Source organism: Oryx dammah, unplaced genomic scaffold (genome assembly GCF_014754425.2).
Source record: "Oryx dammah isolate SB20612 unplaced genomic scaffold, SCBI_Odam_1.1 HiC_scaffold_23, whole genome shotgun sequence".
In the NCBI taxonomy this organism is placed as follows: Eukaryota; Metazoa; Chordata; class Mammalia; order Artiodactyla; family Bovidae; genus Oryx; species Oryx dammah.
The window spans coordinates 125,996,851-126,017,760 of record NW_024070207.1 but is presented as its reverse complement, the minus strand read 5'-3'; the positions used below and the strand labels follow the sequence as shown (position 1 = coordinate 126,017,760).

Sequence of the window (20,910 nt, the reverse complement as noted above, 5' to 3'; positions counted from 1 at the left end):
GGAGACAGAAAGTTCCAACCTTCCAGGCACGGGTACGTTCCTCTCATGCCCATCCTGTCCTTAGGTGCCATCCAAAAAATCACTTCATTCACGTAAGAAAACACACCTTCATGGCTCTCATTGCTTAGGGAATTCCAAGAATTTCTGGAGCCGTGTGCCCGGAATGGGCCAACACCAATGTCAGCTTTAAGTCACAATGTCACAGGCTGTGAGAAGCCTTACATCCCAGTCTGCAGACCCCAGCACAGCAAGCCTGGGGCCCGGAGTGGGGGCAGGGTCACAGGGAACCCACAAGGCAGGCACCCAAACATGCCCCTTTCCAGACGCCACCGTGGGCTTACAGAATCCCTCTGCTTACACCTAAGGCATTGTTTAAAAAGAATTGAAGGTGTAATGGAATATTACTCAGCCATAAACAGGAATTAAACTCTGCCTTCTTCATAGACAGGACTTCCCTGGGGGCTCAGACAGTAAAGCGTCTGTCTACAATGCGGGAGACCCAGGTTCGATCCCTGGGTCGGGAAGGTCCGCTGGAGAAGGAAATGGCAACCCACTCCAGTACTATTGCCTGGAAAATCCCATGAACAGAGGAGCCTGGTAGCCTACAGTCCATGGGGTCACAAAGAGTCGGACACGACTGAGCAACTTCACTTCTTCATAGACATGGAGGGGCCTGGAGACTGTCATAGAGTGTGAAGGAAGTCAGAAAGACAAATACATTAATGCATGCATGTAGAATATAGAAAAATAGTGTGGATGAACGTATTTGCAAACCAGAAATAGAGACACAGATGTAGAAAACACACCCAAGGATACCAAGGGGGTTAAGAGTTGGGTGGGATGACCTGGGAGATAGGAATTTACACACATACACTAAACTAATGAGAACCTGACTCATTGGAAAAGACCCAGATGCTGGGAAAGATGGAAGGCGGGAGGAGAAGGGGACGACAGAGGATGAGATGGGTGGATGGCATCACCCACTCGATGGGCATGAGTGAGTAAGCTCTGGGAGTTGGTGATGGACACACAGGCCTGGCGTGCTGCAGTCCATGGGGTCCCAAAGAATTGGACATGACTGAGCGACTGAACTGAAGGTGAATGAGAACCTACTGTATATCACAGAGAACTCTACTCAATGCTCTGTAATGGTCTATATGAGAAGACATCTAAAAGAGGGGATATGTATATACATATAACTGCCTGTGCTGTATAGCAGAAACTAACACCAACAGTGTAAAATCAGCTATACTCCAATAAAAAGCTTTTTTAGAAGGTTTAACGTTTTTCACAAATCTTAATTTTTTCACACGCTCACTTATGCATCTAATTCCTTTAATAACCTGTCATGTTAAGAATTTACTGGCAGATAACCAAGACAGTCTAGACGGTTGTTTAACTTCTCTGTGAATATTGTCCTCCTTCAGCCTGTTATATCCCATGGAAATGCTTAGTTTTCACTACGGACGTAAAAAAGTGTATGTATCTCAGGATTGAAGGTCTGGTGCTATAGTGAATGATTTCAGCGTGGACACGCCCCCACACACAGAGGACACGCCCACACACAGAGCACATGTCCCAGAGGACACGCCCCCGCACAGAAGACACGCCCCCGCACAGAAGACACGCCCCGAGAGGACACGCCCACACACAGGGGACACAGTCCAATCTCAGCCCTGGGGGTCGTCCTTCCCTCTAAGCGCATCCTCCACTTCCAGCAGGAAACAAAAATGGAATAAAAGCCATTTTTCCACATTCTGAAAATGTATGAGGTCTCGTTTATACTCTTTAATAGTCCTGAAAGTTAAAGAGAATTGAGTGATTAGGCTGTTTCTCCAGATGTTAGAGTTAAGATGAACTCTGGAATATTCTTCCAGCTCCATGAGGCAACTATATTGAAGCACTTGGAAACTGTCACCCCCGAAAATGTTCCTCCTGCCTCCCAAGAGAGCAAGTTACGTTTCTATTAAAGACAGGATTATGTCTTTCTGTCCTTCAAATTACCCTTTTATAAAACTGTGTGAACACGCACCCTTTGCTTTCATAGAAACATTTATCATGAAAACACTTAGTAGCCTGCAGACCTGGAAAAACAGCATTCAAAAAGTAATTTATATGCTGACATTTACAGCACTGCTTCCTATAAAATATAATTTCCCTTGCTTAAGCTGGAAAGTTGTAATGATTCTTTACCTCTCGTTGGTGCATGATGAAAACTCATTGTATTCCTGTCACAGGCACACATTAGTGTTTATGGGATTATACATCAACTTTGGGTTACAAAGCGTGTCCTGACACACACTCGGCTGTGTCCTGCCTAATCCTGTGTTAAGACAGTCTCTGCTGGAGGCCACCCTGAAACACAAGTAACATGTATTATGACTGGTACTTTGCAGTGTCACTTTTTTTTCTTAATTGTTCTGAATCAGTTAATCCTAGAATAAAGTGGCCTTTAGTAGGTTAAGTATCATATCTCTTTCTTGGTTAGGTAAACTGGTACAGGCGTGCTCAGTCATGTCCAACTCTTTGCGACCCCATGGACTGTACCCAAAAGTTATGACCAACCCTAGACAGCATATTAAAAAGCAGAGACATTACTTTGCCAACAAAGGTCTGTCTACTCAAAGCTAGGGTTTTTCCAGTAGTCATGCATGGTTGTGAGAGTTGGACCATTAAGAAAAGCTGAGCACTGAAGAATTGATGCTTTTGAACTGTGGTGCTGGAGGAGACTCTTAAGAGTCCCTTGGACTGCAAGGAGATCCAACCAGTCCATCCTAAAGGAAATCAGTCCTGAGTGTTCATTGGAAGGACTGATGTTGAAGCTGAAACTCCAATCCTTTGGCCACCTGATACAAAGAGCTGACTCTTTTGAAAAGACCCTGATGCTGGCAAAGATTGAGGGCGGGAGGAGGGATGACAGAGGATGAAATGGTTTGATGGCATCACCGAATCAATGGACATGAATTTGAGTGGACTCTGGGAGTTGGTGATGGACAGGGCAGGCTGGCGTGCTGCGGTTCATGGGGTCGCAAAGAGTCGGACAGGACTGAGCTACTGAAGTGAACTGAGCTGGACTGTAGTCCACCGGGCTCCTCTGTTCATGGGATTCTCGGTTGTGGGCAGAAAGGCATATTCAATTACGGGACTCGTAAGGCCCCTTCATGGATCACAGTCATACTAGCCTCTAAGGGGGAAGGAACGCTTTGTATATGACATATTTGTTTATACTCTAGTGCAGTCTATGATAGTAGAATATAGTAACTATTCCCATAGTTAGACATAGTTTGAGGAATGAATTAAAGTGTGAAAGTCACTCAGTCGTGTCTGACTCTTTGTGACCCCATGGGCTATACAGTCCATGGAATTCTCCAGTGGGGAGCCTTTCCCTTCTCCAGGGGATCTTCCCAACCCAGGAATCAAACCCACGTCTCCCACATTGCAGGCAGATTCTTTACCAGCTCCGTCACCAGGGAAGCCCAAGAATACTGGAGTGGGTAGCCTTTCCCTTCTCCAAGGGAATGTTCCCAACCCAGGGATCAAACCCAGGTCTCCTGCATGGCAAGCGGATTCTTTACCAGCTGAGCCACCAGGGAAGCCCGAGAATACTGGATGAACGAATGTAGGATTGCCTTTAAAGAAATTGATGAATGGTGGGTACAGCCACTGTGGAAAACAGTATAAAAGTTCCTAAGAAAATGAAAAACAGAACTATTGTATGATCCAGCTACCCCATTTCTGGGCGTGTATCCAGACAAAATTATAATCCAAAAAGGGACACACACCTCTAGGTTCATTGCAGTGCTATTCACAACAGCCAACACATGTGAAACGACCCCAAGGCCCACCAACAGAGGGATGGATAAAGAAGACATGGTACATAGAGATGATGGAATATTACTCAGCCACGGAAAAGAATGAAACGATGCCATCTGCAGTGACATGGATGGGCCTAGCGATTATCATACTAAGCGAATTAAGTCTGACAAAGAAAGACGAATTCTGTACATCACTTGTGGAATCTGAAATATGATACTAACAAATTCACAGACATTGAAAACAGACTGGTGATTACCAAGGGGGCCAGCGACGGAGAGGGAGAGAGTGGGAAGTTGGGGTTAGCAGACGTGAGCTTTGATATAGAGAATGGATAAGCAATAAGGTCGTATCACGGGGAACTATATTCAATATCCTGTGATAAACCATCATGGAAAAGAATATACTTTTTTAAATGTACACATATACATAACTGAAATCACTTTGCTGTACAGCTGAAAATTGCCACAACATTGTCAATCAACTACACTTCAATAAAAAACTTCTTTTAAAAAATCAATGAAGCTATTAAATGTTCAGAAATGTTTACATGAAAGTCGTACTGTACCCAGACTGACACACAGAAATAGTGGACTTTTCAAATCCATCTAATCTCCCAAAGGACCCATTTCTGAAATAGGGAGGAAGCTCTGTTTCGAGAACTCTTTTGAAAAACACCATTTCAAGTGGACCTGCTCCTTCGGACTCCATTATCCTCCAGGTGGTACAAGATAATTAGGGCTTCCCAAGTGGCTCAGGCAGTGGTTAAAGCATCCGCCTGCAAATGCAGGAAACACAGGTTCCATCCCTGGGTCAGGAAGATCCTCTGGAGAAGGAACTGGCAACCCACGCCAGTATTCTTGCCTGGAGAATCCCATGGACAGAGGAGTCCATGGCGGTTCACAGAGTTGGACATGACTGAGTGTGCACACAAGCTCAGGGAACATGGTTTTGGACAATCCCTGGGTCTAACTCAGAGGAGCCAGCCTCAGTTCAGTTCAGTTGAGTCGCTCAGTCATGTCCAGCTCTTTGAGACCCCATGAACCACAGCACGTGAGGCCTCCCTGTCCATCACCAACTCCCAGAGTCTACCCAAACCCATGTCCACTGAGTCGGTGATGCCATCCAACCATCTCATCCTCTGTCGTCCCCTTCTCCTCCCGTCCTCAATCTTTCCCAGCCTCAGGGTCTCTTCTCATCAAGTGGCCAAAGGATTGGAGTTTCAGCTTCAACCTACTCTTTCCTAAATTCTTGATGCTTGTCATACCGTCCTGGTCAGATCCAGACCTGGAGCCATGACGACAGGCAGACCTCATCAGCCTGGGGCAGCAACACTTGCGGAGATGCCTGCGGCCTCTCCCGGGCTGGCCTTCCGTCAGCCTGGCCCCAGGAGGCTCCCCACAGCCCCGCCCACCACTCCCCAGCTGTCGGCAAAAGCCAGCAGCACCACAGCATCCAACATCTGGCTCAGAGACGAGGGTCCCGTATACCCTTCCTCTCGCTGTGCTCCCGTATACCCTTCCTCTCGCTGTGCTAAGTTCACGGTCATAGATGAGCCTGGGAACACTGGCGCCTAGGACGTGGGTGTGGGCTGACGTGGTCAGTGCTCCCAGTGAGGTACTGGGTAGCCTTCTGCGGGAATTGTGGCCAGTGTGTGAAGCCCACCAAAAAAGGGGTTGAAAGCCTCAAATGCATGTTGCATCTAAAGAGGGAATTAACAGTTTCTGAGAGTTTAGCTACAAGGATCCTCCTCGAAGACCCGTACACATGTGTGAGGACCCGATCGTGTGAACACAAGCGTTTGCTGGAATGAGACACCTTCTTAAGTTTCCATTTTTATACCACAAGTATCTATGAAACAGATAAAAGTTGTACAGAAAACTCCAAGGCAGGGCCTCCCTGGTGGCTCAGTGGTAAAGAATCTGCCTGCCAAAGCAGGAGACACGGGTTCGCTCTCTGGTCTAGGAAGATCCCACGTGTCATGGAGCAGCTTAAGCCTGTGTACTACAACTAGTGCGCCCATGTGTCCTAGAACCCACGGTGTGCAACGAGGAGCCAGCTCAGTGAGATGCCTGGGCGCCATAACTAGACAATAGTCCCTGCTTGCCGCTGCTAGAGAAAAGCCCTCATACAGCTGTGAAGACCAAGCACAGACATTAAAAAAAAAAAAAACTATAAAAAATAAGGACACATTTGCATAAGGACCCTGAATCACATCAACATTGGCATCTGCTAGGATGAGACACCTTTTCCTCTGAAGTTTCCATTAGAATAAGGACCCTGAATCATGTCAATATCAGCATCTGCTAGAATGAGACACCTTTTCTGAAGTTTCCATTAGAATAAGGATCTGAATCACGCCAATATTGGCATCTGCTAGGATGAGACACCTTTTCCGAAGTTTCCGCTAGAATAAGGACCCTGAATCATGTTGATACTGGGATCTGCTAGGATAAGACACCTTTTCTTCTGAGGTTTCCATTAGAATAAGGACCCAAAATCATGTCGATATTAGCATCTGCTAGGATGAGACACCTTTCCTTCTGAAGTTTCTATTACAAGAAGGACCCCAAGTCATGTCAATATCAGATGCTAGGATGAGACACCTTTCCTTCTGAAGTTTCTATTAGAATAAGGGCCCTGAATCATGTCAATATTAGCATCTGCTAGAAAAAGACACCTTTTCTGCTGAAGTTTCCATTAGAATAAGGACCCCTAGTCATGACAATATTAGCATCTGCTAGAATGAGACACCTTTTCCGAAGTTTCCTTTAGAATAAGGACCCCAAATCATGTTGATATTGGCATCTGCTAGGATGAGACACCTTTCCTTCTGAAGTTTCTATTACAAGAAGGACCCCGAATCCTGTCAACATCAGCATCTGCTAGAATGAGACACCTTTTCCTCTAAAGTTTCCATTAGAATAAGGACCCTGAATCATGTCAATATTACCATCTGCTAGGATGAGACACCTTTCCTTCTGAAGTTTCTATTACAAGAAGGACCCCGAATCACATCAATATCAGATGCTAGGATGAGACACCTTTTCTTCTGAAGTTTCCTTTAGAAGAAGGACCCCGAATCATGTCAATATCAGCATCTGCTAGAAGGAGACACCTTTTCCAAAGTTTCCATTAGAAAAAGGACCCTGAATCATGTCAATATTGGCATGTGCTAGGATGAGACACCTTTTCTTCTGAAGTTTCCATTAGAAAAAGGACCGTGAATCATATCAATATCAGATGCTAGGATGAGACACCTCTTCTTCTGAAGTTTCCGTTACGACGCCAAAACACTGCACGCAGAATAGACAAAGACTGTGAGGAAGACGCCAAGGTAACACGTGCACACGTGCTGGTTCATAGGACACAGTCACACACGTGCCGGTAGGAAGACCTGCCCGTGAAGACAGGAAGTGAGGGAAAGGAGCCGTGCACACTCACTGTTGTGGGCGGCGTGCGCAGATGTGAACTGCAGGGACACCTTGGCGCTCTTGAGGCGTGTCTGGCCCCAGTAGGTGATGGCTTGCAGCTCCACGGTGTAGTCGCAGCCCAGCTGCAGCGGCTCCAGGGTCACTGAGTTCTGAGACTGCAGGTGGAGGGGAGACGAGACTGCGTCACAAGCCGCTGGGACCCTGAGCCTCCCACCAGGGGTCCCCGGTCCTCAGGGAGCCCGCCAGCTCCCACCTGACCTCCACACGGACTAAGAGCACAGAACCTTCTACATCTTTAGCAAAGCCAGTCGTGCCATGGATCCAAATAAACGTCTCACAAAAGCATCTTTTTCTCTTTTTTGAAACTGTGTCACTAATCCCATTATTGGATGCTCTGCAGTCATATGAGGATGAATAACTCACTCCTAGAACTCAGTTCTAGGACTGGATGTGTGTTTGAATTCTGTGCCATTGGCAGGATGTGTTTGTGTGTGTGTGTGTCTTCTGTGCCTTTTGCAGGATGGGGGTGTGTGTGTGTGTCCTGTGCAATTTGCAGGGTATGTGTGAGAGTGTGTATTTTGTGGCAGTTCTAGGGCTGTGTGTGTGTGTGAATTGTGTGCCATTGGCAGGATATATGTGTATGCGTGTCTGTGTGTCCCTCACTCCTTCCTGGACGGCAGCTCACAGAGAAAATGAGAGCCTTCTATAACAGACTAGCAGAGGGTTACGTCAGCGCACACCTGGAGAGACCCAGCAACCCGACATTCACTGTATTTCCCGGCTATGGATCCTCTGTCTTCTATGAGAAAATTCCCTCCGAAAGTTGTTAAGAAAAATCGACTTCACAGAATGCTTTTTAAGCACGTTTTTATGGCTTGCGGGTATGATAATAAGGTCCCTTACAAGAACTGGGAATTAAGAGAAATAAGCTTGTGGTCTTAGAATTCAAACATTTGTCAAAAGATAGTACATGGGCAGTTCCGTGGTGGTACACTGGCTAGGATTTGGTGCTTTCAGTGTTGGGGCCAGGGTTCAGTTCCCTGTGGAGGAACACATACAGCAAATGGAACAGGACACACACATGCACACACACACATACATACACACACACACACAATGGAACAGGACACACACACTGTACAAATAACACAGGGTACATATACACACACATCCTGCAAATAGCACAGGAGGCACATGGCCCAGGCTTCAAACACACGCACACACACACACACACACACACACACACACACACTGCAAATCGCACAGGACACACACACACCCTTCAAATGCCACACGATTCAAACACACACACAATCCTAGACCTGGCACAAAATACACATTCACACACATACCCTGCAAACTGCACAGGATACACAGACAAACACACACGCCCATCCTGCAAAAGGCACAGGATATATGCACACAAACACACAATCCACAAAAGGCACAGGATACACACACACAAACACATCCTGCCAGCGGCACAGGATTCAAACACATACACAGTCCTAAAACTGGCATAAAATACACACACACACACATCCTGCAAATGGCATGGAATACACACACACACACATCCTGCAAATGGCTGAAGACACACACACACAGCAAATAGTACAAAATACACACAGACACACATCTTGCAAATGGCAGTAACACACACACACACAAACATCATGCAAAAGGCACAAGATTTGCATACACACACACACACACATATCCTGCAAGTGATACAGGATACACACACATCTCTCAGATGCACAACACACACACACACACACACACAATCTCCTTTCAGTCTAGGGGCCACCTGATACCACACGAACTACAGATACACTATCCGTGCATATACTTTATCACGTCACATTCTGATTCCCATTTCTCTGATTTCCCACCTTTATCTCTTCCAGCACTTTCTATGAGATGAGCACACATCATCAATTATCACTTGTTGCAGAGCTGTACAAAGTAAAACCTGGAACTGTCAGAAAGTTTCTTACAAAGAAAACAGCATCACAGCTGGGTATCAGTGATGTGGACTGGTAGAGACAAGTTTTACAATCCACGATGGCACAGATACTGGAATGTTCATTAAAAAAAAAATTGTTGCTGTCTTTTTAAAGCTTTTTTCAACATTAATTTGTGGAATTCAACCTTATAAATTAGAGAGGAAGTTGTTCATTTACATTTTATAACAACGAGATTAAAAAGTGTAATAAAAGGACTTTTTTTTAATATACATTAAGCATGTCACACAATGCAGAATGTTCAGTGTTATGGAGATCTCATTGCATGAAATGTTTCAGTGAAGATTTTATTTCTTGGTATGTGGACAGTAAGCCATCCCACATCCTTTTAGTCAAATAGAAACATATATTGTCAAATGGACATCTTGTAAACTGTCTGCAGTTCCAGCAATGACATAACAGATGGGAGTACCTTGCAACACACAGCAGAAAAAGTACAAACTTTAACTCCCCACTTCAGAAGGATCGCTTAAAAAACAAAAAAAGCAGATCTTAATGTCAAGGACATTTGAATTGTACCATTTTCAGTGGCTAGACAGGTACGATGGACATCATTCCAGTTCCTTTGATTTCTAGTGTTTGTGCCAGCCCTTTGGATATCAGTAAGTCAACAGACAACTTTCAAGAATTCTCAATATGAAATGTCCGAGGCTGAATGGCCGGTGTGGTCCTCTGATCGCTGACCCTCTTCAGTCAGAGGGAAGCAATGGGAATTCATCCCTCATCCACCCCTCTTCTGGGCTCACCGGAGGCTGCTCTCAAACCGGGCGCCTTGAGTTCAACGTCCCTAAGAGACACCAGGCCCCCTCCCCAGGATGGGCACTTACCCCATCCGTGGTCTTCCTCCTCTTCTTCTTGGTTGGCACAAGGGACTTGCCGCTGACTGTCCAGCTCCAGAAGACTTTGTAGTGGTGCACTGGGATGTCTGGTTCCTCGGAGACATCCCACACAATGGTTACGGCCACGCTTCCGTCACTGTGGACGGTGGAGTTCGCCAGCCGGAGGTTGGCTGGGGCCGGGGGTGCAGACGGATCTGAAATCGCAGGAGACAGAGTTCAGTTTTGAGGATGACCACGAACGCACCATCGACTCCACGGACAGGAGTTTGAGCAAACTCTGGGAGATGGCAAAGGACAGGGGAACCTGGCGTGCTGCCATTGTGGGTTCGTAGAGAGTTGGACACGACTGAGCAACTGAACAACAACCACGGAAGCACCATTTCTGCACATGTGACGACTGCAGGGTCAACGCAGGAACACTGCCTTTTATATGTAGGATACTTGAAAACAAGCCCTTCAGTTCAGTTCAGTCGCTCAGTCATGTCCAACTCTTTGCGACCCCACGGACCACAGCATGCCAGGCCTCCCTGTCCGTTACCAGCTCCCTGAGGTTACCCAAACTCATGTCCATCGAGTCGATGATGCCATCCAACCATCTCATCCTCTGTGGTCCCCTTCTTCTCCTGCCTTCAGTCTTTCCCAGCATTAAGAGCCACTTTTTAAGCCTCAAATTGAAATACAGTCTACAGAACAGTAGTGAAAGTGAAAATCGCTCAGTTGTGTCTGACGCTTTGCAACCCCATATTCTGCAGGCCAGAGTGGGCAGCCTTTCCGTTCTCCAGGGGATCTTCCAGACACAGGGGTCTCTTGCATTCTGGGAGGAATTTTTTTACAAAGTGAGCCACCAAGGAAGTCCTCAGAATGGTAAGACCTGTGCATTTGGACCATGCTTGTAACCTAGACAGTTTCATACCACTACCACCCTAATTTTCACTGCACTGAAACTGATAAAATTCTGTAAAACACAGTCAAATTCCATTTAGGTTGGGTGACATTAAATATGTCAGCAATGGTGAAATACCTTTGAAAATTCTGAAAAGAGAAAACAGAAATCCAGAGCCAGCTCATACAAATAAGTGTTCATCTGAGTGGACCTGGAGCTGAACATCCTTGAGTCCAAAGTTAGGAGCCACATGGAGACATCAGCAAAAACAAACCGTTTTTAAAAAAAATCCACATTACAAATGGGATGACAGACAGCTAACATGTTTGTCATTTCACCGTCTCTTGTTTGTTGCATAAACCCAGACCTTCTCAGCTGTCGAGAGAGACCAGGTCCTGGAACGACTCCCCCCGACCCCGACAAATCTCCATTTGAGATGTGTAGACGAGAATGACTAAGCATGTGTGAACTTGGGGGTCTTTCCCTCATTTTTTGCCACGTGTGTGTGCACCTTCAGTCGCTTCAGTCATGTCCGACTCTTTGTGACCCCATGGACTGTAGCCCGCCAGGCTCCTCTGGCCATGGGATTCTCCAGGCAAGGATACTGGGTAGCCGTTTCCTTCTCCAGGGGATCTTCCAGGCCCAGGGATCAAACTGAGTCGCTTATGTGTCTCCTGCATGGACAGGTGGGTTCTTTACCACTAGTGCCACCTGGGAAGCCCCAGAAATTGAGCAAATATAGATGCCACTCACCACAAAGGACTTACAGATGGTTTTGCTTCAAGACGCCTGCCCAATAGTTCTAACACCATCTGCATCAGAGGAGCAAAGATGCAAACTCGATATACATGAAGAAGACTGGGCGAAAATACCCGTGTTTTTATTCTCAGGATGCTTTGCATTTTTGGAATGATGGAAACATGAATTATTGTTTTGTTAAATCTGTTGCTTTCCTCTAGGATAGCTAAGTTCTGGAGGTTGGTGGGTTATTTTTTTTTTTTAAGTTTTGTAATTGCTTTTCTAGGCTATCCACTAATCCAAAGCATATTATTTTTTTTTTCTTTGACCAAGTGGTTCTCAAACAATCAACATTAGGAACCCTCCGGGAGTGCCCAAGACTTACACTGAGATAATGCTGTTTCAGTGAGTCCTGGGAGGGCCTAGAAATATATTCATGTGAAATATATTTTATATAAAATAACTGTTGTTGTCATTTAGTTGCTCAGCCACGTCTGACTGTCTGCAACACCATGGACTGTAGCCCGCCAGGCTCCTCTGTCCATGGGATTCTCCAGGCAAGAATACTGGAGTGGGCTGCCATTTCTTTCTCCAGGGGAATCTTCCTGACCCAGGAATTGAACGTGTGTCTCCTGCCTGGGCAGACAGATTCTTTACCACTGAGCCACTTGCGAGACTGCTTTGCCAGTCTTGGCCCCTCCAGCCCCTACTCCTCACAACAGACACCCCATCTCAGGAAATGCATAATCCTCCTTCTCACGGCTCCTTCCCCAAACTTCGAGGCTGTATCCTTCCTGAGCTCTCATTGAACAGCTCCCGTGGGCATATCAATACTACAGAGTCTATCTGGAATCCCACTGTCTCTACCAGAATAACACCCCAGGCTCATTTCACCTTCCTCTCTCCCTGATTATTGGGAAGGCCTGTCTGAGTCTTTCTCAGTATGGCAGCTGGTGAATCTTTTTTTTTTTTTTACTTATTTGGCTTCCCTGGTAGCTCAGCTGGTAAAGAATCTGTCTGCAATGCAGGAGACTCCAGTTCGATTCCTGGGTTGGGAAGATCCGCTGGAGAAGGGATAGGCTTACCCACTCCAGTATTCTTGGGCTTCCCTGGTGGCTCAGACACTAAAGAAATCCACCTGCAATGCGGGAGACCTGGGTTCGATCCCGGGATCAGGAAAATCCCCTGGAGAAAGGAATGGCTACCCACTCCCGTATGCTTTTATTTTTGTTTATGTTTCATTTATTTTGCTTTTAAATTTATTTGTATTTCTTTGGCCCTGCTGGATCTTCGTTCCAGCATGTGGTATCTTTAGCTGGGACATAGGAACACTTAGTTGTGGCAGGTGGTACCCAGTTCCCCGAGCGGGGATTGAACCTGGGTGCCCTGCGTTGGGAACACAAAGTCTTAGCTACTGGACCACCAGGGAAGTCCCAGGTGGTGATTCTTCATGACACAACTTCAGAAGCTCTCACTGCCCACCCCTCCCAAAAGAGCTGGCAGTCTCCCCAAAGCCCTGTGCATTCCTGCCACATACAACGTCCCGAGTCTGCTTGGGACTGCTCCTCTTGCTGCTCTGGCCATGCTGGTTCCCAGGTTACTTCTTGGAGATGAAACCAGGAGCTACTGAGCCTCTTCCAATGGTTGTTGAGCCTCAGTGACTCCCCCCAAGGAGTCCTGACCTGACTGTTCACCTACTACGGGTCGACCAGATGTCTTGCTATCCAAGTCCATTATATGTGTTCTCCTGCTCTCTCTGGTAGAATATTGCCACAGTTTCCTCCTGCCTTCGTGTTCTCTGAGGCCCTTAGAACCAAATCTATGGCGTGATTCAATCCTGAACCTACACCAGCTCAATGCAGACCCTTCTCAGAGGAAGCTAGTCTTCAAGCTCATCACTGCTTCGAAGCAAAAGAAAAATTAAAATGTGTAAAGATAATCACAGCCATTCACGTTTTCAACGATGCACCTGGATGTCTATGTGCTGAAAATACACGGCTATGCTTCCAGAAATCCAAAGTTCACAGGAAAAGAGCAAAATCATCTACATTTCTAAAGAAAATTCCCAGTTTAGGAAAGTCAGCTGGTGGTGTTTCATCATTTCCTTAATCTACTTCTTCATTCTATCATTACTCACCGCCCTGGAAAAATATCTCATGCCTTACGTGTGATTGCAATAGTCCAGGATAACACCACCTAGTTTGTGAAACAGAAAACAACCTAACTGATGAAACAGCACTCGGAAATAATGCCTTTAAATAAACTAATCATATTTGTTTCAAATTTTCTTCCCTGGTGGCTCAAAGAGTAAAGAATCTGCCTGCAATGCAGGAGACCTGAGTCTGATCCCTGGGTAAGGAGTATCACCCCCTGGAGAAGGGAATTAACCCACTCCAGTATTCCTGCCTGGAGAGTCCCATGGACAGAGGAGCCTGATGGGCTACAATCCATGGGGTTGCAAAGACCTGGACACGACTGAGCAGCTAACTCTTTCACTTTCACAGTTTCTTAAACATAAGGCCCATTTCAGTGTTCAGAATACCAAGATGCCATACTCCCATAATGAAGATAAGACACTCCAATCTCTTCCTCCCCCCACCCCCAAATAATCACTTTAAAATTACAGAGTCAAGAGGGAACACCAGAGATTATCTGTTTATCAGCCCCAATTAGTCTCCGTAAACCAGCTTTTTGTTTATCTGTTTAGTCACAGAAGACCTCAGATGAGAGTCTGTCCGACCTGTCTAAGCTGAAGGATTTCGATCAGTCCCAACAAATTCCCACACTGCAGCCATCCATGGCCTTCTGAAGTGGTTTCCTACATTGTGAAATGAAGTATATTCACTTTGTTGAGAGGTACAAGATCTTTTCTTTCAATTTACATAATGTTTCGATTATATGAAAACTTTGAAATGCAGGTGGAAGTTTGTGGAAAACAATAATATGCATATAGCTGACGCCACATTATGATAAAGCCTCAAAGGATCCTATAAGCTACTTCTTTGGTCTTTTTTTTTTTTTCTAGATGGGTAAGGATCTTTCAATCTTTTGACCTGTAGGGTTGAACAGGTGAAGAGACCTGCCTGAGGTCATGCAGGGAACTGGTGGCAGTCAGAAGTGAGACAGACAGGGAGGGGAAACAGAAGAGCTGAGATTCTCACACTCTGGCACGTCTGCATATATTAATCTGGAATAACCTTATGGTTCCCAGGGGGAAGGGGTAGTTAGGGAGTTTGGGATGGACATGAACACACTGCTGTGTTTCACATGGAGAACCAACAAGGAGAACTAACTAGGACCTGCTGGACAGCACAGGGACCTCTGCTCAATACCCTGTAATAACCTTATGGTCACGAGGGGGAAGGATGGGGGAAGGGATAGTTAGGGAGTTTGGGATGGACATGGACACACTGCTGTATTGAACATGGAGAACCAGCAAGGACCTGCTGGACAGCACAGGGAACTCTGCTCAATGTCATGTGGCAGCCTGGATGGGAGGGGAGTTTGGGGGAGAATGGATCCATGTACATGTATGGCTGAGTCTCTTCACTATCTAGCTGAAACTATCACAATATTGTTAATAAGCTCTACCCCAATACAAACTAAAAAGTGCTTTCTTAAAACAGCAGCCATAGACTCATTAAAAAAGACCCCAATGCTGGGAAAGACTGAAGGCAGGAGAAGGGAGTGACAGAAAACGAGATGGTTGGGTGGCATCATGACTCAACGGACATGAGTTTGAGCAGAGTCCGAGAAATAGTGAAGGACAGGGAAGCCTGGCGTGCTGCAGTCCATGGGGTCGCAAACAGCTGGACACAACTGAATGACTGAACAACAACAAAAATTGACAATATGGCAAATAATGAGCGTGGCTCTGTGCTAATGAAATGCTATTTGCAGAAACAAGTAGCAGGCCAAACATGGTCCATGGGCCACAGAGTGCCAACCCCAAGTCAGTCTTTCTAAAGCCATGACACCATTTAGTCTCTTGGAACTGGACATAAAAGTGTTAGTCGTTCAGTTGTGTCCAATTCTTTGCAACCCCCGTGGACTGTAGCCCTCTAGGCTCCTCTGTCCATGGGATTCTCCAGGCAAGAATACTGGAGTGGGCTGCCATTTCCTTCTCCAAGGGATCTTCCCAACCGAGGGATCAAACCCAGGTCTCATAAGCGGTGCTTATTTCTAATGAGCATACGGCTGTGGTTTGGTTTTGAATTGTTGGCATCGTGTTCCCATTTTACAGATGAGGAAACTGAGGATCAGAGTTTCATTCACTAGTTGGGGAGTGTAGCACGAGAGGGCCAGAGTCACATCCCAAGATGAGAGCTTCTTTGAGGCTTAAATGAGAGCATTCCCCCCATCCCACTTCTCTTTCTGCCTCATCCACTCCCTCTTTACAACCTTCCCAGTCATCTACAGAAACCCATCTCAAAGGGCAGGAAGCAAACACACCCTCACAGATGAATGGAAGAGGAAGGCCATGTTAGCAGCCCCTTTTACAATTTGTGTGATTTCCAGGGCAAGATATATTCAGTATTTAGCAGGACTACCCAAATTCAGCCTTGAAAACAGTTCCTTTTATTAACAACTCTATGTAGTGCTTTTGGCAAAGGAAGATGGAACACTTGGATTTCAGAAGAAAGATTTATGGTTTCCTCTCTAAACCTTTCATGATTAATTCCACGAGCAAAAAGTAACAGGCACAATGATGGAACAACCTAGCATCTACGATGCAGAAAATGCCAAATGAAATCACTTGTCACCCCTGGAGAAATGCAGGTCTATTATTGCACTGACATAAAACCCCATGAGAAAGGAGCCCTTGCTCTGTCTTGCCCGAGGAGAAAGGCCATCACCTCCTGTGAGGCAGGCACCGCAAGGTGTCCCAACAATGCTAATGGTTACATACAGAAACCCACCTCCACATTTGTACAGAAAACCAGTGTGCAAATTGCAACAAAGAGAGAGACCTTTAGGTGGTCATACTGCAGAAGACAAGCTTCATATAATATCACTTACATGTGGAACCTAAAGAATTGATGCTTTCAAATTGTGGTACTGGAGAAGACTCTTGAGAGTCCCTTGGACAGCAAGGAGATCAAACCAGTCCATCCTAAAGGAAATCAACCATGATTATTCATTGGAAGGACTGATGCTGAAGCTGAAGCGTCAATACTTTGGCCCCTTGATGTGAGGAGCTGACTCATTAGAAAAGACCCTGATGCTGGGAAAGACCAAAGCGGGAGGAGAAGGGGACGACACCAGATGAGATGGTTGGATGGCATCACCGATGCAATGGACATGAGTTTGAGCAAACAGTAGGAGATGGTGATGGACAGGGAGCCCTGGCATGGTGCAGTCCATGGAGTCACAAAGAGTTGGACACAACTTAGTGGCTGAGCAACAACCACAACCCTTAGCTGCATCCTGGATGAATCAGCTTCAGCTGCTTAGCTGGTCTGTGTCTTCAGTGAAGACACTGGAATCTACCACGAATTCCTGGTGTGTGTTTTTTGCTTCAGACGTGCACTCTGCAATGCTGAATGCTGGGCACACTTATCAAACCAAGAAATAGAAGATTTAATGGTGAGTGTGGGGATTGCCCAAACGGTGCACCTTCATTCAATGAAAGCCCATTTCAACTGACGGACACAGGGCTAATCCGAGACCCGAACGGTGCTCAGATACGCAGGAAGGGCGGGGGCGACGTGGCCCTGCTGTCTCCCCGGGACGCATGCCTCTTTGGAGGTTGGCAGCCACGGTCAGGGGACCTCTGTCCAGGTCCCACCCAGCTCCTAAGGGGATTTGTCCTGTACGTGCAGAGGCTGGGCACTGCTGTGCCTCGTGTGTGCACAAGCCGTGCTGATCTGAGAGTGCCAGACCACAAGCAGGCAACGGGGCCAGTGGGAACACGGTATGACCACACACGCCTGGACCACGCGTGAGCTGGGAAAGTCGGGGTGGAGACTTCCCGAGCCCCGTGAGGATCCTCCCCTCTGAACCCACCACTGACTATTTATTCATAGGGCCTCTCTCGATCATCGGACCACAGGGAGACAGTCCTCATTCGAGAAAGGTCTCACGTCTCTGTTTGTTATTTCCGTTTCCAGCTGGCTCAGTGTATTCACCTGGAGTGGGGTGTGCGGGATATACCTTTCTTAAAAGGGCTTTTTAAAAGAAAGAGGCAAAAAAAAAAAAAGTCTACAACACAGGGGACTTCCCCAGTGGTCCAGTGGCTAAGACTCCACATGGCCGGTGCAGGAGACCCAGGTTCAATATCTGGTCAGGGAACTGGACCCCACATGCTACAGTGAAGGCTGAAGGGTCCACCTGTCACAACTAAGGCATAGTGCAGGCAAAAAAAAAAAAGAGTCTGCAATAAACACTGGAATGGCATCCAAAAATTTAAATTATTTTGGCTGCAAATTTTCCACTTGAGACCTGTGATAATCTCGGTAAAGGTGTGGCAATATTATTCCAGCAAGATATAGACAGACTTGCTGAAACATAAGAGGGTGTGTGGGCTCAGCCACGTCTGGCACTTTTGTGACCCCATGGACTGCAGCCCCCCAGGCTCCTCTGTCCATGGGATTCTCCAGGCAAGAATATTGCATTGGGTTGCCATTTCCTCCTCCAGGGGATCTTCCTGACCCAGGGATCGAACCTGAATCTTCTGCATTGGCTGGCGGGTCCTTTACCACTGAGCCACCTAGACATCCAGGATGGAAAGGAATTGCAATTTAGAGCAGCCAGTGCAAACCTTCCCATTTTGAAAGACATGAGTGATGTTACACGTCTCATTCATTAACATCACAATGCCTGCCTAAAACGAGTTTGAGTGACCTTGTGTCGAGGACGTTAACTGCTCTTTAGTCAGTGAATAACCTCACTAATCTTCCATGAAAACGGACCTTGCTGATTAGCCAGGCTGACGTATCATTAATTCAGAATGCACAACCCAACTGGAGAAATAAACACAGAGCTATTCTTAATATCCAATCCAATCATGTCCTTGCACTATCACAGACGAAACCAACCACAAATGGAAAACTGAGTACTCATCACACCCACAGAGGTTTTAGAACAGCAGTGAAATGAGAAGGGAAGAAAGTGATCGCCATGATAAAGTGACTCAGGACGGATTTAAACTCTGCCTGTGTGTGAAACAGGAGGTGAGCTGACACTCAACAGAGCCACTGTTTTCAAGAGACCTGCATCGTCTGATGTGGCAGACACGAAAGCTCTCTCTCCCAAAAACTTTAAACTGAATGGTGCTCGATGCATAAGAGATGGAGAGACCCAGGCAGTGGAAGCTGGCTCTAGAGAACGGCCTGTTCCAAGCTGAGAAAACATCATCGTGATGACAGTTTCCGGAGCCTTACTGAGGTCAAAACCCAGGGATCCTCCCAGCCGTGAATTCATGTGGCTCCTTCAGAGGCATCTAGTCCCACTCACTCAGCACAACAAAGCCATATGCTGGCCAAACACACCCATACCAGCCTGGAGACACCATGGATGTGACCCCCTATCGCGAGGTGGGTGGGTGGGTGGGAGGGGGGCAAGCACCACTGACCTTTGGAGGAGCGGAAGTGCTTGCTGGGGGCGGTGAAGCCTCGGGTCCCGTGCACGTTCACGGCCGCCACACGGAACTGGTACCACCTGCTGGGCCGGACGTCCGTCAGCTGCACCCGCTCGTCCGTGGTCTGAGGGGAAAGGCACACAGAAGCCTGTTACCCTGATGTGCCCGCTGCATACGCTCGACTCATTGGCGGACTTGATGCCCTCCCCCTGCCCTCCTGGGTGAGGATGGGCAACCCTGCTGGGTTCCAGGGAGGGCTGTCGGGATCAGGGAATTCCCAGGGGAGGTTCCAGCGGCTGCATGCCACTCACGGGTATTTATTCCCAAAGACTCGGATGACTCTGTGGAAGTCAAAGTCTCAGGATGAATGCACGGGCTGGTTTTTACCTCTCATGACTACATATAGCTTTGGAGGGTTTTCATTAATGAAGTATACACATGAATAAATAATGGGCTTCCCTTGTAGCTCAAATGGCCAAGAATCTGCCTGCAATGCGGGAGACCCAGGTTCGATCCCTGGGTCAGGAAGATCCCCTGGAGAAGGGAATGGCAACCCACTCCAGTATTCTTGCTTGGAGAACCCCACGGATGGAGGAGCCTGGTGGGCTACAGTCCATGGGGTTGCAGAGAGTTGGACAGGAGTGAGTGACTTCACTTCATGAATGAATATATATATGAAGCGATCATTACATTACAGAGACCATGAAATCATCTGTAGATGACAGAAGGAAAATGCCTCCTACTTGAACACCAAATATAATTCTGGAAGTAGGTATGTGAACCCACACACTTAAGTTCCCCAAGTATATTGCAACTCAAGGCTTTTTCTTTCTTTCTTTTTTAGTTTGAGTAAATCATGTAAGATGCGCATAGATTCATGTTCCTGAAGGGTGAGGTGTATTACTATGTTCAGTTCAGTTCAGTAGCTCAGTTGTGTCCGACTCTTTGCCACCCCATGAATCGCAGCACACCAGGCCTCCCTGTCCATCACCATCTCCTGGAGTTCACTCAAACTCATGTCCATCAGGTCAGTGATGCCATCCAGCCATCTCATCCTCTGTTGCCCCCTTCTCCTCCTGCCCCCAGTCCCTCCCAGTATCAGGGTCTTTTCCAATGAGTCAACTCTTCACATGAGGTGGCCAAAGTACTGGAGTTTCAGCCTCAGCATCAGTCCTTCCAATGAACACCCAGGGCTGATTTCCTTTAGAATGGACTGGTGGATCTCTATGTGGAGGTGGTTTAATCACTAAGTCATGTCTGACTCTTTGCAGCCTGTAGCCCACCAGGCGCCTCTGTCCATGGGATTCTCCAGGCAAGAACAGTGGAGTGGGTTACCATGTCCTTCTCCAGGGGATCTTCCCAAACCAGGGATCAAACCTGGGTCCACTGCATTGGCAGGCGAGTTCTTTACTGCTGAGCCATCAGGAGTGGCTGTATGAATATATCTTAGTCCAATAAAACGTTGCAAAGAAGGAGACTGGACACAGGGACACATCGACAGGGCTTGCTGTCCCTCTGGTTATGTCCCGAGATCTCAGACAACCTGACCATATTGTCACTGCCCCCCTTTGTCAAGCTCAGGGCAATATGCCCACTT

At 46.9% G+C, this 20,910-nt stretch overlaps 1 protein-coding gene across 1 annotated transcript in view; it reads right to left on the bottom strand.

The window, feature by feature from the left end:
* ANOS1 (anosmin 1) overlaps positions 1-20,910 on the bottom strand; it is a 205,182-nt gene that overhangs the window by 23,990 nt on the left and 160,282 nt on the right. The window contains exons 6-8 of the mRNA XM_040265372.1: positions 19,308-19,437; positions 10,102-10,307; positions 7,258-7,402 (exon numbers count right to left, since the gene is read on the bottom strand). Of these exons, the coding sequence (XP_040121306.1) occupies positions 7,258-7,402; positions 10,102-10,307; positions 19,308-19,437 (481 nt within the window). The remainder of the gene's footprint in view (positions 1-7,257; positions 7,403-10,101; positions 10,308-19,307; positions 19,438-20,910) is intronic.